The sequence below is a fragment of the Chlamydotis macqueenii genome, chromosome 4 (assembly GCF_036417535.1).
Source record: "Chlamydotis macqueenii isolate bChlMac1 chromosome 4, bChlMac1.mat, whole genome shotgun sequence".
Lineage (NCBI taxonomy): Eukaryota > Metazoa > Chordata > Aves > Otidiformes > Otididae > Chlamydotis > Chlamydotis macqueenii.
Genome location: NC_141559.1, coordinates 6,607,310 through 6,621,756, shown reverse-complemented (window position 1 = coordinate 6,621,756; position 14,447 = coordinate 6,607,310). Strand labels below are relative to the sequence as shown.

At 44.8% G+C, this 14,447-nt stretch overlaps 2 protein-coding genes across 2 annotated transcripts; one reads left to right on the top strand and one right to left on the bottom strand.

Annotated features, from left to right (window-relative positions):
* Positions 1–295: 295 nt before the first annotated feature.
* CCNA2 (cyclin A2) lies at positions 296–7,984 on the top strand. Its single transcript, XM_086747199.1, has 8 exons — positions 296–424; positions 547–814; positions 1,749–1,864; positions 2,199–2,422; positions 2,995–3,199; positions 4,028–4,141; positions 4,310–4,443; positions 4,881–7,984. Exons 1-8 carry the CDS (start codon positions 296–298, stop codon positions 4,930–4,932), a joined length of 1,242 nt encoding a protein of 413 aa, XP_086603325.1. The 3' UTR covers positions 4,933–7,984.
* Positions 7,985–8,564: 580 nt separating this feature from the next.
* On the bottom strand, positions 8,565–14,074 carry EXOSC9 (exosome component 9). Its single transcript, XM_086747198.1, has 12 exons — positions 13,974–14,074; positions 13,698–13,792; positions 12,854–12,973; positions 12,638–12,740; positions 12,050–12,187; positions 11,485–11,567; positions 11,033–11,165; positions 10,475–10,563; positions 10,129–10,275; positions 9,552–9,742; positions 9,143–9,221; positions 8,565–8,669 (listed from the first exon to the last, which is right to left on the bottom strand). The coding sequence occupies exons 1-12, from the start codon at positions 14,037–14,039 to the stop codon at positions 8,588–8,590; spliced, it is 1,326 nt and encodes a 441-aa protein (XP_086603324.1). The 5' UTR covers positions 14,040–14,074; the 3' UTR covers positions 8,565–8,587.
* Positions 14,075–14,447: the final 373 nt, after the last annotated feature.

Below are 14,447 nucleotides of genomic sequence, written 5' to 3'. Positions count from 1 at the left end.
CCTCAGCTGAAGGCCGCGCCTCCCGCCCGCCAGGCCGCTCGCCCTTTCCGCTTTGGCCCCTGCCGCCGCCCGTAGGCCGCGTGACGCGGCCCGCCGCGCCGCGCCCTCTGATTGGCCGGTTCAATAGTCGCGGGCTACTTGAACGGCGAGAGCGGCGCGGGACTCGGCAGCCGCCGTCACCAGTCGCGTCCATCCCGCGCGCCCCCCGTCCCCCCTTCACCCTCCCCCTCCCCCCCCCGCCGCCGCTCCCGGTTCTCCGGTGCCGCCGCCTCTTCCTCCACCCGCGGCCGCTATCATGTTGGCGGAGCAGGAGAACCAGGAAAACGTTCCCCCGGGCGGCAAAGCGCCGCCGCCCGCCGCCGGCACCCGCGTGGCGCTGGGGCTGCTGCGGGGAGTCCAGCAGCGGCCCGGGCTCCCGGCACAGGTGAGGGGCGGGAGGGGAGAGGGGGGCGCCGCCGCCATCTTGTGGCGGCGGGAGCTGTCAGCGGCGGCTGTCAGCGGCGGGGGCCGGGCCCTCGGCGGTGGCTGACCGGTGTCCCCTCGTAGACGGCGCGGAGCGGCGGTGAGGGCCATGGCGCGGCGGCGGCGGCGGCGGTGGTGGTGGCGACGGGGCGGCCGGTCGGCGGGCAGCAGGCCTTCACCATCCATGTGGATGAACCGGACGGGCAGCAGCAGCAACAACAACGGCGGCGGCGGGGGTGCAGCCCGGCGACTCAGAAGAAAGAAGCGGCCATGGGGCTGCGTGCGGCCATCGGCGCCCTGGGGGAGCGGCGGCCCCTGGCTCCCCTGGGCAACGCCATGGAGCTGAGTTTCGGTATGTGACCCCCCCCCTCCCCGCCCGGGTCTGCGGGGCCCTTCCCCCGGGGAGCACGGAGGTGAGCGGGGTTGTGCTGAGGCCTTACCCAGGGGGTGATTCCCAGAACACGCTGGGAGAGGACTGTAGATCCTGAAGCTGTTTGGGGTATCGACTGGTCTGGTTCCACCTGGAAGCCAGCTTTTCAGTTGCTGAAACTGTTCTGGTGGTTCCTTGGAGCCTACCATTACGATACACAGCAGCTTTTCAATCTGGCTGAGTTATCAATTACTGGAGCCTCCACACTTCTATCCCCTGCTCTTTGTCGGTAGCTTTATGCTCTTACCCTTAACTGCCAGTACCTCACGAGAGAAACCAGATTACAGAGAAGAGCAGCCTTTAAAGCCTTGCCCTTGGCTACTGCTATAGGGTAAAAAACGGACCTCCGGCAGATCCTGAGACTTAATGGACTTTTCTCTCAGGTAATGCCCTGTACTGGCGCAAGTGTTTTGAGCTCTTCCCAGTACGTAAGAAACGGGAAGTGTTAGCTCCACTTTCTGTAACATGTGCGTGAATATCTGAGGGCTGGTTTTATCATGGCCCACTTAAAGCTCTGGTACTCCAGCCTTGTTTTAAGCAGCAATAAAGCTGAGAGGATTCCCATCTGTGTAACAAAGTAACATGGGATGCACTGAGCACTACCTAATTGCAAGAGTTTTCCACCCCTTTATTCTTAGAGGGGAAAAAGAGAAAGGGGAACAGGAAGCTTCCCTAGAGGCTCCTCCACTCCCAGTCTAGTTGAGTGATATCTGCCCTCTCTGTCTACCTAGGAGGCAGGAGACCCAGCAGTCCTGGAGAGCCACCATGGACGCACTACAGCACGGGGAAGTTCCCTGTGCTGTGAGGGAGTGGTCTGATGGTGCCCATTTTAACATGGCCTTTATCTTCTGCTTAGATTCTCCAAGTATTATGGATATTTCAATAAACTCGGAAGCAGAAGAGAAAAAACCAAACGTTAATAACGTGCCAGACTATATCAGCGATATCCATAAGTACCTTAGGGAAATGGAGGTGAGCTGCCGTCTCTTTTCTTGTTTGCATACAGCTTACGGGGGAGAAATTTGGGGTTGAGAAATGCATCTGAATATTAGTAACTACTCCAGCGACTAGATTAAACCTTGCTAGAAATAAGATGCTGTGAACACAAGACCAGTTTCCTGGGATAAAGTTGACCATGCAATGTACTGAACACAAGCTGGAAAGGAAGATTAGAGAAATATAACTTACTATTCCTAGACTTATCATTGTTTACTTCAGTTTAAACTGTGGTAAATTGAGTTTGGACTAAGTGCCAGTAGGAAAGCAGCTATTTAAACTCCATCTCATCTGTCATCTAAACCTACAGGTGAAATGCAAGCCTAAAGTGGGTTACATGAAGAAGCAACCTGATATCACAAACAACATGCGGGCTATTCTTGTGGACTGGCTGGTGGAAGTTGGAGAAGAATACAAATTACAGAACGAAACCCTGTACTTAGCTGTAAATTACATTGATAGGTTTCTTTCTTCAATGTCTGTTTTGAGAGGAAAACTTCAGCTTGTGGGTACTGCAGCTATGCTGCTGGCATCGTAAGTGAAATTGCTGAATTTAAAATTCCGCCTGCTGGTCTCATACGGATGGAAATCTTGTGGCTATTGCACTTCTGTTGCCTATAGCCGGACTGACTTGGGAGGGCTTCACACCAGGGGAAAAATCAGGAGTTACCCACCTAAAAGCTTTGCAGTTTGTATGAAACTCTGCAAGCAAGGTTCTAGACTATTAGATCACCCTCATGTGAGGCTTCATTATTTCTAGCTGCAGCAGCTAGAAGGCTTCTAAAAAGCATTTGAGGCAATATGCACAAGGCATGTGGAGAGAGAGTTTTGCTTGCACCAGTTGTTAATTTAGTGGGTTCTTCTGGAGTTTCAGTAACTGAGTCCCAAATTGCTTCCTGCTAGAATACCAGGCTACTGCAGCTCTGTAACTTCCAACTCTGCTGATTCAAGAGCTGCTGAACCTGGTGCAGCAAACTTGTTCTGTAACAATGCCCAGCTACTTTGCAAGTCAGAATTTCAATTAGCATGCTGGCTTTCATTAAATGTTGCTGATTACCTGGTTTTCTAGTACTCAATTATTTGCTTATAACTATTTCTCCTGGCAGAAAGTTTGAAGAAATCTACCCTCCTGAAGTAGCGGAGTTTGTCTACATCACAGACGACACCTATACCAAGAAGCAGGTTCTAAGGATGGAGCACTTAATTTTGAAGGTTTTGTCATTTGACTTGGCAGCTCCAACAATCAACCAGTTCCTCACTCAGTATTTCCTACACGAGCAGACAAGCGCTAAAGTGGAGAGCCTATCAATGGTAAGAATTACTAGCTCGGCCCGTGTAACTAGAGTTCTATTACTATTAATTATTACAAGCTCTGTTTCCTAGTCCCAGTAGAAAAGAAAACAAATGCTAAAGGATCTGCCAGTCCAGGCTTCCCTGCCTCCTCCTATTTTTAAATGCACAGTGTCTCAGGAGAGTTCCGGAGAGCGCGTACAGGATGATGCATGCTCTTCCAGAAGTGGTGAATCACCACCGGAAACAAACGCTCCTACTGCCACACGCAGTTTGAGATACTCCTTTCCAATCGCAGGCTGGCACTTGGCCTGGCGCAAGCATGCACGCTTACTCAGAGCAGGCAGAGATTGATGAGCTTTAATTTAAGGTTTGTTCCATGGCTGGATGTTTCCCTCTTTCTCATCTAAAACTGCCACGCTGACCCACCCACTTTGGCTAAGAAGGGCTTTTGTTTTGGTTTTCCTCTCAACAAGCAGTGAGCTCTAAATCCAGAGGCTAATTTCTAAAGCAGAGCACAAATAACGTTTCAGCTCAAGTTATATTAAATCCTAACTGTATGGCAGGTACCACAGCTCCTAAATAGAAGCCTTTGCCTCGTTGTGCAAAGGTCAGACCCGACTATGCTCTTCCCTCTAGATCTTGCATACCTCTAAATACAAAATGTGGTGTTGAAAAAGCACAAAAGAAAAGTTTGACAGGATGCTAAAAGAGAAATTAAGTGGAAACTAGGAAAAGCTGTTCCTCCAACTGATTCGAAGGTTAAATTAGGGTTTTGGTGCAACTGTTAAATGCTTTTCTACTTCCTTTTGGAAGCACATGATTCCCTTTCTCTCGTTTCCCTTGCAGTACCTTGGGGAGCTGAGTCTAATTGATGCTGATCCTTACTTGAAATACTTGCCATCAGTTATTGCTGCTGCAGCATTTCATCTAGCAGGCTACACGATCTCTGGACAAACTTGGGTACGTAGCGCTACAGCTTGAGCCTTCACACACCCTTGTGTGCTTTTAGTGCGCTCGTACACAGTTCCGAACGCTGGGGCCTGGGCTGCAGGAATGGCAGCCCCTCTGCGCTCCCGGGCTCTTCACTACAATGTTCAAATGTCCCTCTTCCTTTCCTTTTTCTCTCAGCCTGAATCCCTCTGTGAAGTAACAGGCTACACCCTTGAAGACATCAAGCCTTGCCTGATGGACCTCCACAATACCTACCTCAAAGCAGCACAGCACACGCAACAGTCCATAAGGGAAAAGTACAAGAGTACAAAGTGAGTATCTGTGGAGTCGTGTGATACACTGGTACATTATCCCCGAGTTGTCCTACCACGTAACCGCCTAACGGGGTGGCGGGGTGGGGTGTATCTTCAGTCAGACTCAACCGTGACCAAATCCAAGGGAAACGGTGACAAGAGTCCCCAGGTTTTCGCACACTGTTTTGTTGAGCGATGCTTTGGGTTCACCACGAGGCCTGCTATCGCTACCTGAACTGACAGGTAGACACTGGAGAAATTTTCTTGACGTTCTGACAGTTGGTAGGCAGGCGATGGTACCTAATGCTCCTAAAAATGTCAGCATGGCGGCTGACAAGCCCAAAAATGTTTCCTGCCTCATGACAAATGTGCTTCGCTGCAGTACGCGTGCTATTCTTTATGGCAGAGAGCACTTGAGCAAGATGACATCCTGTGTCTTTTTTTCCTCTCTCTAGGTACCATGGAGTATCGCTTATTGACCCACCAGAGACACTAAACTTATTGTAATAATCAAGAGACTGATCTTTAAAAAAGATGTATATTACAAGAAAATGATGTACAGTTTTAAACATGGTTCAAAATTCTAGATATGATCACTCGGAATATTAACACAGGTTTTGATGAGCTTAATTATGAAGTTAGTTTTATGTGGTTTTAATGTAAATCTTTTGTACATGCAATCTTGTTAAAATATTTAGCTGGGTTTTTATAAAACTGTTCTCTTCAAGCACGGAACTAACCATACAGACCAAGTGAAGTCTGAAACTGCTATCTAATGATAGACTAAACGTTGGTATTAGCAGTGCATTATTATAGTAGGGCTTTTTCTCCTTCCGAGTGAGAATGACTTGGACTCCACAGCAGTATTTGTAGCATTTTAATACCGTCTAGTTTAAACTGAGACTTAGTATAGATTCAAAATGTGGCTTAACGGCTCTAATACTGGAAGAAACTATATAGCTCTGAGGAGAACACCTAGCTGGAGTTAACTCTTGTGAGGCTCTTTCGGATGTGGCAGTTTTGGGAAGCCTTGACTGCTGTGTAATGTATTGCCAGATCCCCATCAAGTTAAAGGTTGTACATCCTGCTGCAGGGACTCAATGGCTAAAACTAGCACACCAGTTCATGCTTCTCTCTTCCAGGATGTAGAAAATGGTCTTACTATAGGTATTTTCTAGTCAAAGTGTAAAACTGATACTAATGTAAACCCATGGAGTTCCCACTGATGCGTTAGTTGCCGCGAAAGCTCATCGGTATCTGCTAAAGAACTAGAGTCATCGGTCTGCTCACCTAGAACCTCTTTAGGGGCAGCGGAGGGAGTAAAGTGCAGGAGGGTGAACCACTGCTCTGTGTCCTCAAGAGGAGGGAAAGGCTTCTGGCCTGGATGGGCTACGCGCAGAATGGTACGGGTTCTGTACATCCCTCTTGCTTGGAAAGGATTCCGCCACAGCACGCAGCAAAAATGTAGACCGACTGGTCTTGCTTTTCCATAGCTCTAGAAGTGTTACAGGAGTAAACTAGCACGTAATTGGCATTGGATCGAGTGGATGTTTACCTTCAACCTGTGTAAATGGAGTGACGCTACCCTGCATCTGCTCTTCTTTGCCCGTGAAGCAGTGAGTGCACAGAAGTGGGTTTAATTAAGCCATTTCCGGGTTGGCTAATAAACAATTTGTACATCTGATGTTAGTGGTCTTGCCAATACCTTAAAACAACTGAGGGGCAGTACTACCACCTTAACCTGGCACACATTTCCTAAGCTTTTTAGCAACATGTATTGCTTAGGCTTGATTCAACACTGTCTGTCTGGTTATCTGGACACCCAGCAGCATAAAATGTTCAGGGATGTTGAACAGCTCTTATGGTGTGGGCTATTTAAAATAAATTAAAAAAAAAAATCATCAGCCCACTGACAAGCACGCGTTACAGTGAGCTAACTCGCATCTTGACTCCATAACTAAAAACGTGCTGTTCTGCTCCACTTCTGCTCTGCAGTCTGAGCACTCCATAAACCAACTCAGTTACAAAACTGATCAAGTAAAGACAAAAGTATGCAGCAGAGGCTGCTTTTTTTTTTTGGCCAATCAGAGCTTTTTTGGATGCACTTTGACTTTTATACATGTTCTAATGTTTAATGATGAACCATGTTGCATTGGTCTACCATGTTCTCCAACAGCTGTTATTTTAGCTTGATTTCAGTAGGGTGCCACTGAAAAGCTAAACCTAGTTGAGGAAAAAACTGCACAGTGGATCATGTCTGGTGCTTAGTATTGGAAACACTCTAACCTTGCAGGCGAGGGAGTCTGTATAAACAGGAACGCGTTTACCACAGTTGCAAGATCAGTTTGTGACCCTGGAAGGGCAACTCAAAATGCTGACTGGCAATTACTCTTTGAAGGTGATAGAGCACAGTGCTCTTCCTGAGAAAATGAGTTCCGCCTTCCCCTTTTTTGTGATGTATGCTGGAAATTTTCCAAGACCACTGAGAAAAATGAATGCTGGAAGAGGAGTCATTTAAAGGAAGCTTATGGATTATTTTCTCCAGAGAAAGCAAGGAGCAGTACTTCAGGACTACAGGCTTATAGTATTTACCGCTTAATGAAATGATTCCTTGCTCTGTTTTTAATAGAAGTTGTTCTGTTACTCTTCTCAAAACACAGAAAAATTCTACCTTGTGCCCTGAGCTTTACTTTTAACATATTGCTCTGACTTCTTCTACAGCCTAACAAAATGCTTCAGTCATGGGCTGACACCTCTGCCCAGTATGACTGTGTTCCTCCTTCCTGACCAACAGCTCTTGCTGCTGTACTAAGTACCATCTTCTTCCGTCTCCTTATTTTCCAAAGTTAATATGGGAAAATTCCAGCTCCTGCTCCTGAGCTTTGAACAAAATATCCTAGGTTGTACTGTACTACTGGCTTGCCTATCCCATTTAATGTCTCTTAGTCCTTTCAAAATAAAGCCTCTAAGGAATGCAGGGTAGATGTTATGTGTGAAGAACAGAGAAACAGCAGCGTAAAGAATACTGTTCTTTTTCCTGAAGAAGTTTAAGGTCTTGTGGTACAGCGTCAGCAAGAAGAAACTGAATCTTCACTCGTTCTTGTACTCTTGACAGTGACTTTGAGTTGGAAGAACTGACGCTAAGAGCAATGTAGTGGTTTAGCTCCTCAAGGAATGGGGCTTTCCGTTTGTCCCTTCCTGAAAGAGCACAACTTGATGAAAGCTTTGCTTGGCTGGGAGCTTTTTATTAAATTTTTTTAATATTAAATTCTAAACCCAATGAATGTATTATCTGCAACAACTTCTCTCCTGTTCATTATTTCATGAAATACTAAGGTCACATGTAAAATAGTCCTACTTTGCTCTTGTACATATGTGCATGTTTCCAATTTGACCTGGTTTTTGAACAAAGCAGCAAGGTCAGATATTTTGGAAACCTCTTCATCTCTTTTTTTGTCTCGGCTGATTCTAAATTCAGAGTGTCATTCCTTGAATATCATTCAAGAACCATTCCTGTCTGTTGCATGTAATATTTAATTAAACTTTTTACGAAACTCCATTGCTGAAGTTTGAGTTGCTTCTCTATGAAAAAGCTGTATGCTATTTTGTTAAGTATGTGCATTGCTGATGCTTTTTATACAAAGCTGTTTCAGTGAACGGTAAGACATGGACCGACACGGGGAAGAAGATCATAGTCATAGTGCAATACTTCCCCCTGCGAGGAACATTCCAAGGTACGAAACATGTCTGAGGTGTGACAATAGCTACTTTAATTAAAAAAAAACCTTTTCCTGGGATAAAATTTGAGCCATCATTAGTTTTCCCACCTGAGCTCTGACTATACACAGCTCACCAGTAATGGCAGAGGCTGTTCCGTTAACAAAACTCCGCATCTTACCTCTGTGATTCAAGTTGTAAAACTTGAGCCAGTTCAAGTTTAACTAGTCTGAGTCTGAGCTGAGACTGCAGCTGAGTCTTCTGCTGCAGCTGGATGCTAAGCATGGAATTTCAACTCACATGCAATTTTTTTATTTAAAGCTGTGTACAATACTTTTATAAAATATACATAAAAGCAGGACAAGATATGGGGTGGGAGGAAATAAAATTATCTACAAAAGTAAGTTCAGTATTATACAGCATTTCTGAAGGAGGGGTGATGGCTTTAATGAACAGCTCTCTTCTTTTTTCTCCTTTTGTTAAATGGTTTCTTACTTGTATTTTCTTGTTTCAAGTTGGTCTGTGTTCTGTGAGCAAACAATATTTATATCAAAGAAATGCACCAAATAGTTTTATTTCAAAAGAACACAGGCTGAAAATCCATTGTGTGTACTACACGAGGTTTCCATGGCTAGTGCAGGGATACAGCAATAAATCTCGCTTCCTGGAGACAGCGCTTAAGATTAGCTGCAGCGTAGTGTGTAGAATCTCTGCAGCAGCTCTAAGGAGCAGCTGACTCAAATCCACTTTTACGCTATGGCTCCCTTTGGGATGAAGATGATCAGTCAAATACCTATAACCATTTCAGACAGCTGCAGGTCAGCCAGGACAACTGGCCTCCTAGGGCAGGAGCAAACTAGCCTAGATTTAAATGTCCTCGCTCTCAGCTGTCTTTGTAGTCTCTTTGATCAATTGAGACCTTGGCCTTACCAAAATCCTGTCCTTCCTGAAAGTACTACCTACAAACTCCTTTCCCCTCTTAATTTTACATGATGGTTACCTTGTTTTCTTTGGAAGTTCCTCTGGTTCCAGAATGACAACTTCTTCCTCTTCACTGTCTGACAGTACAATAGGTTCATCTAAAAAAGCCAGCCAAACAAACCAAACCACAAACCGGTCATCTGTTTGGTACAAACAACTTCTGCAACTAATAACCACAGCATTATTACAGAAACATTCAGTGGTTAGCATTTAATTTGGAGCCCTCTATATACTACAGAAATCAATTTTTCTCTTGAAGAACACGGAAGTGACCAGGTGAAATGACAGTAACAAATGGGTGCGAACAAGTGTGAAGTGGCTATGATGATTCTCCTTTCTCGCTAAGGACCTCTTTGACATTTTAATTCTAGACTCTTAATAAAGTGATACAACAAGCATATCCGGTATCAAGATAAATAACTACTTACCGTCCTTCATTTCCCTCATCTTACTGGTATCCTCAGTTTCCATGTTCTGACATTCTAGAGCAGCAGCGTCACATTCACCTTCCTCTTCCACCGCTTCTTCCCTCTCAGATTCTTCAAGGTCTCCCCAGGAGTTCTCTATTCCTTCCCCAATTTGGGCTGTCCCGGGAGTGTGCAATATTGGTTTGGTAAAACTGAAGTAGTTAAGAAAAATCTTGGTGTTTGCTGGTAAACTCTTTGTATTCTGAGAGCAAACTAGTTGTTTTTTAAGCTGTATCTTTTCTCCCCAAGGGAGAACATCCTTAAAAAGGAGCTGAGAAGGAGTACCTCTTCCAGTCACTGCAACAATCTGTCACTTCAGCCCGCGGTTTTGCACTTTATGCTAGGAATTCAAGTTACCTAAAAGAACTTATCTCTTAAGAAGTCAGAACCAAACCCAACATGAGGTTGAGGTTTCCTCTGAAGGCTGTAAGGCTACCTAAGCTGTGAGGAACCCTGGACGTGTGTTTAGCTTCCAGCAGCACTACCGCAGGGGATGAGCAGCCTGGGTTTCCCCTGAATAATACAACAGGAAAGATACACTTCCGAAGGAGGGTCAGCTTTGGTGATGATTTCTTCTGCTTGTTCTTCCACATTGTTAGTATCCACAGCAGCGCTTTCCATTTTGAAGGTGGTGATCTTTTGATTTGGTATGGATTCTGCAAAGCCGAACTTCCCACCTTCCTTCCTAGTCATTCAGTGACAGACATTGTTTCAGGATGTTTCACACTTAAAAATGCTTTCTCTTTTCGAGTTCAAATATACAAATACTTGCTATTTAAAACAAATACAAGTGAAACCAATTTGTTGTTCAAACTACAGGTTAACATTACTTTTTAATATGTTTCTTAAAAATACCTGTTTCCCTTCCTTCCCAAAACACTCACCTAACTTTCTGGTCGTTCTCCAAGGCTTTTTGAATTAGTTCTGTTATTTCTGCAACCTTAACAGCTGTTATTTTACTGCATCTCAGAACCTGTTTGTTATACATACAACAACAGTTTATGATCCTGAAAGCAAGATGTTTTTAAGTCTAAAACACAGAAGTCACAAACACTTTAAAATAAAACACAGCGTATTAGTATGTGAGACAGGATACGCTATGAGTTGATGCACAAGGCTCCTACAACAGCCTCAAGCTACTCACGAGAATCCTGTCTGAAGTAATTTACAGACTCCCTCAGCCAAATCACAGAGGGAGGGAAAAAAAAAAAAAAAAAAAAGCATATCTGACCAAACAATACACCTTTTCTACATCTCTTCTTCAGCATGACGCACAGTACTATACTCTTCCACTAGGACTAAAAATACATAGTATTTTCTAATTAAATCTGACATATAACTGATTTCTTAACTTCCAAATGCCAAAGATATTTCAATACCAAGATTACAGCACAAGAACTAGTTTACATACAAGAGAAAGACTGGTCAAGGCAAAGATTTACCTGATCCTTTACCAGCATAATCCCTCCACTGGATTGGATGGTACAAATTTCACGATGTTTATTCATGGCAATCACAAGGAGACCATCCATTACGCATTCCTCGCGTTCACTTGGATCCACCAATAAATAGGTCCTAGAATCAAGTTTTTACACATAAGGCAACAGTAAAAGTTTGAGGTGAGTTACTACCCTTAAACAATTCAACAAAGGACCTGGTTTATGTATTAGTAATTATGGGTATACTCCCCCCTGAAAGTTTTTCTACATCATCTGTGTAAAGCTACTGGTTGGCTACACTGTGCAGAACACTTAAATACGGCATCTCACTGCAGATAAAATGTTTTAAGAAATCTGCTTGCCAATGTACGTATTTGTAGGACTCTTCCATGTTTAAAATAAATTCTGCAGAACTGACAATAAGCTGTTTCTGTCAAAAGACTTTAAAATCTTACCCTTGCTGGAAGAAGGCAAAACTGACACAAATAGGCATGTGGTGGATACTCAATGGAACAGGATCACGCTCCTCAGGAGTGTACTTGGAAAAGAATTGGCCCAGAAGACAATTATTTACAGAACACATTTAATTTTGAAATTATGTACTGTACCAAGATATTTAAAGAAACAAAAAAAAAAAAACCAAAGAAAAAAAGGCTAACAAATGTTTAGTCATGTAAATATTTTAAAAATTCTTTTTACTCTTCTTGTGCAATTCTTACTGTTTACTCCCTACGTAGGTAAATACAGCACATCCATTAGCTTTACGCTTGATTTGGTCATAATACTGGAAAATACTTATCTTTTACAATTTATATTCCCATAAACTGAGTGCGATAAAATTCTGTATTCAGCAGGCTTCCTTAGGATCCTTTCGCATTTTGAGTAGCAACACATCTAGCCTAAAACTCTTAAGCATCTTGGAGTTTATCTGCTTACACAGAGATTTAATTCTGCCTTTTAGACAAAAGGAAGCAGCTACGTGCAATGCCACAACATTTACTAGGACCCGGCAGAACTTACCACAGTTACTTCCTCTCCTTGCACAGACACATCTGGTCTGCGAAAATGACACAGAGCCACAATTCCTGCTATGCTGGCAGCATCAATAATGTTACCGTCGTGATTTAACAGGTGCAGGTCCAGACGGATTTGCCAAACCTGAGAAAAAGCGTACAAAACTGCTTGGTAATTTGGGACGTGATTCTACAGAAGTTACCGGTTTTTAAAACAATTTCATTTTTTTGAACTATAAAAAGAAACAGCTTATATTCTCCAGGTCTTTGCTTCAGAAGATGAAAGATCTCAATACAGTCCAAGGTACCCAGCGCGTTAGATTTAAGCCCTGGTTAATTATGACAAAGCACATAATATTTAAGTACAATTTAAACTTTATTCTGCAAAGAAATATTCGAGTGTGCAGGGTCCCAACTACTTCAGAAAGCCTATGTAGATACGCAAGTTAAAAATACCTGTAAAGTCAGATGTGTGGATCCTTACATTAACCTAAAATCAGAACTTCTAGCTTCCAACACAAGACAGAGATCACCTTAAAAAGAGACTATATGCAGCCTTTAGTTTAAAACCACTTAAGTTAGCAGTTTTTCATACCTTTTCACCAGCAACAACACAGAGAGATTCAGTATCTATGCATTTGGAATTCCTCAGGCACCGTTCTATCAGTCTGTTCAATTTCACCAGTAACTCAGATTGCCTGTTAAAACAAAATTAACCCCAACTTAATATGATTAACGCTATATACTTACGTGTATCAAAACACTGGCTCTCTTGTTATCCTTGTCTAGCCTTTTTAAGAAAGCTACATACCTGCCAGGCTCAAAACCAGGTGCGGCCATCGGTGACAGCTCAAGATTAAAGAAAAGTATACCTTCTGTAGGGCGGTTTGGCTTGGGAGGAACAAGTTCACACGAGACTTGTGCAAGAACCCTGCAAAGGTAAACAAACCACTCAGTTCAGTCACAGGATTTAGCAGGGAAAAAACCTCCTACCACTAGAAACAAAATACACACTTTGAAAAAGCATATGTTTAGGCTTTTCGTTTGTATTTCTCACTCCTGATAATTTCTCAATGCCTGTCATACATATGTAACCTGATCAACAACTGAGAGAAGTAGTAGGCATGGTGGTGTTAGGTTGACAGCTGGACTTGATGATCTTGGACGTCTCCTCCAACCTTAAGATTCTATGATTCTATGAGCTGAATGTAGAAATTGAACAGTCATTCTTCCATCTTTTAGGATTACAAATAAGACTCAAACACGTGAGAATCTGTAACTGTTTATGTAAGTGGATACATTCCACTTTTCCTCTTACAAAAAAGGGCTATTTAATTTGCAAAAGAATGCAAAACATAATGAGAGATCAGTGAATAAGAGGATGAAAAATTATAAAAATCTTTCAAATTATTTGTAATCTACAGTCAACATGGAAATCCCATCCCTTCCCTCCCCGCTTCTCCTCTACGGTCCTGTCCCTGAATTACTACAACTTTCAGGCTTCAGCCCTTCATATCTGTTCACCGTGGTCTCAGCCGCCTGCCACCCAACGCTCCCGCAGCTTCGGGCCCGCAACGCTTTACAGCCAGAGCTCCGACGAGAGGCCCTAGTCAGGCAGGGCCCCCCCCTCCCCGCAGCCGAGCCCCCGCACCCACCTGGTCTTCCCCAGCTCCACGATGCAGCAGCCGCGGTCGGCGCCGAAGGAGATACGCACATTCCGGTAGTCATAGCACTGCCGCCCGTCCAGGCGCTGTGGGCCCAGAGACACAGACACACACCGGGTTAATGCGCCATTACCGGGCCGGGGGTGGGGGGGGGCGCGGATCGGGCCTACCGCCGGGCAGCGGCAGGGCAGAGCCGCGCTAGACTCCCTCCCTAGGGTGGAAAAGTGAACAAGGAAGGGGATGGAGAAGGAGAAGCAGCAGCCGCACCTTCCTCTCCTCGATGGCCCGCAGGATGAAGCGCCGCTCACAGTTGGAAAGCGGCGTCGCCCTCATGGCGGCTCCTCAGCCTGGCACCGCGCGCGCGTCATCACCCTGCGCCTGGTGCGCGCCAGTGCGCAGGCGCCGAGCGCCCGCCGCCTTCCCGCCGGCGGCAACCGCCCGCTACCGGTTGCGCTCGTGAGATGCGCGTGGGGCCCGGCGGCGTTCCTGCCGCCGTCGGTTATCGTCCGTTAGAGCCCACCGGGGCTCGCTACTCGGGGAAACCGTCTGGGCTGAAAAAAGGGAAAGAAAAAAAAAAAAAAAAAAAAAACCAAACCGCATCCCAGACATTTCGAGTGGTTCGCCCTGTTGTAGCGCCCAGTCTTCGAGATGTGCGTGCTCCTGCAGAGCCGAGAACACAGACAAGCTGGTAGAGCGAGCAAGGCAGTTAGTGCTGTAGGCAAAACAAATGCGGCAAAAGCT

Coding starts and splice junctions, on each gene's coding strand:
- CCNA2 (XM_086747199.1), top strand. CDS start 296: ATGTTGGCGGAGCAGGAGAACCAGGAAAACGTTCCCCCGGGCGGCAAA. Junction 425..546: donor GGCCCGGGCTCCCGGCACAG/GTGAGGGGCGGG, acceptor GTCCCCTCGTAG/ACGGCGCGGAGCGGCGGTGA. Junction 815..1,748: donor CGCCATGGAGCTGAGTTTCG/GTATGTGACCCC, acceptor TCTTCTGCTTAG/ATTCTCCAAGTATTATGGAT.
- EXOSC9 (XM_086747198.1), bottom strand. CDS start 14,039: ATGAGGGCGACGCCGCTTTCCAACTGTGAGCGGCGCTTCATCCTGCGG. Junction 13,793..13,973: donor GGGCCATCGAGGAGAGGAAG/GTGCGGCTGCTG, acceptor CTGGGCCCACAG/CGCCTGGACGGGCGGCAGTG. Junction 10,276..10,474: donor GAGAACGACCAGAAAGTTAG/GTGAGTGTTTTG, acceptor CTGAATGACTAG/GAAGGAAGGTGGGAAGTTCG.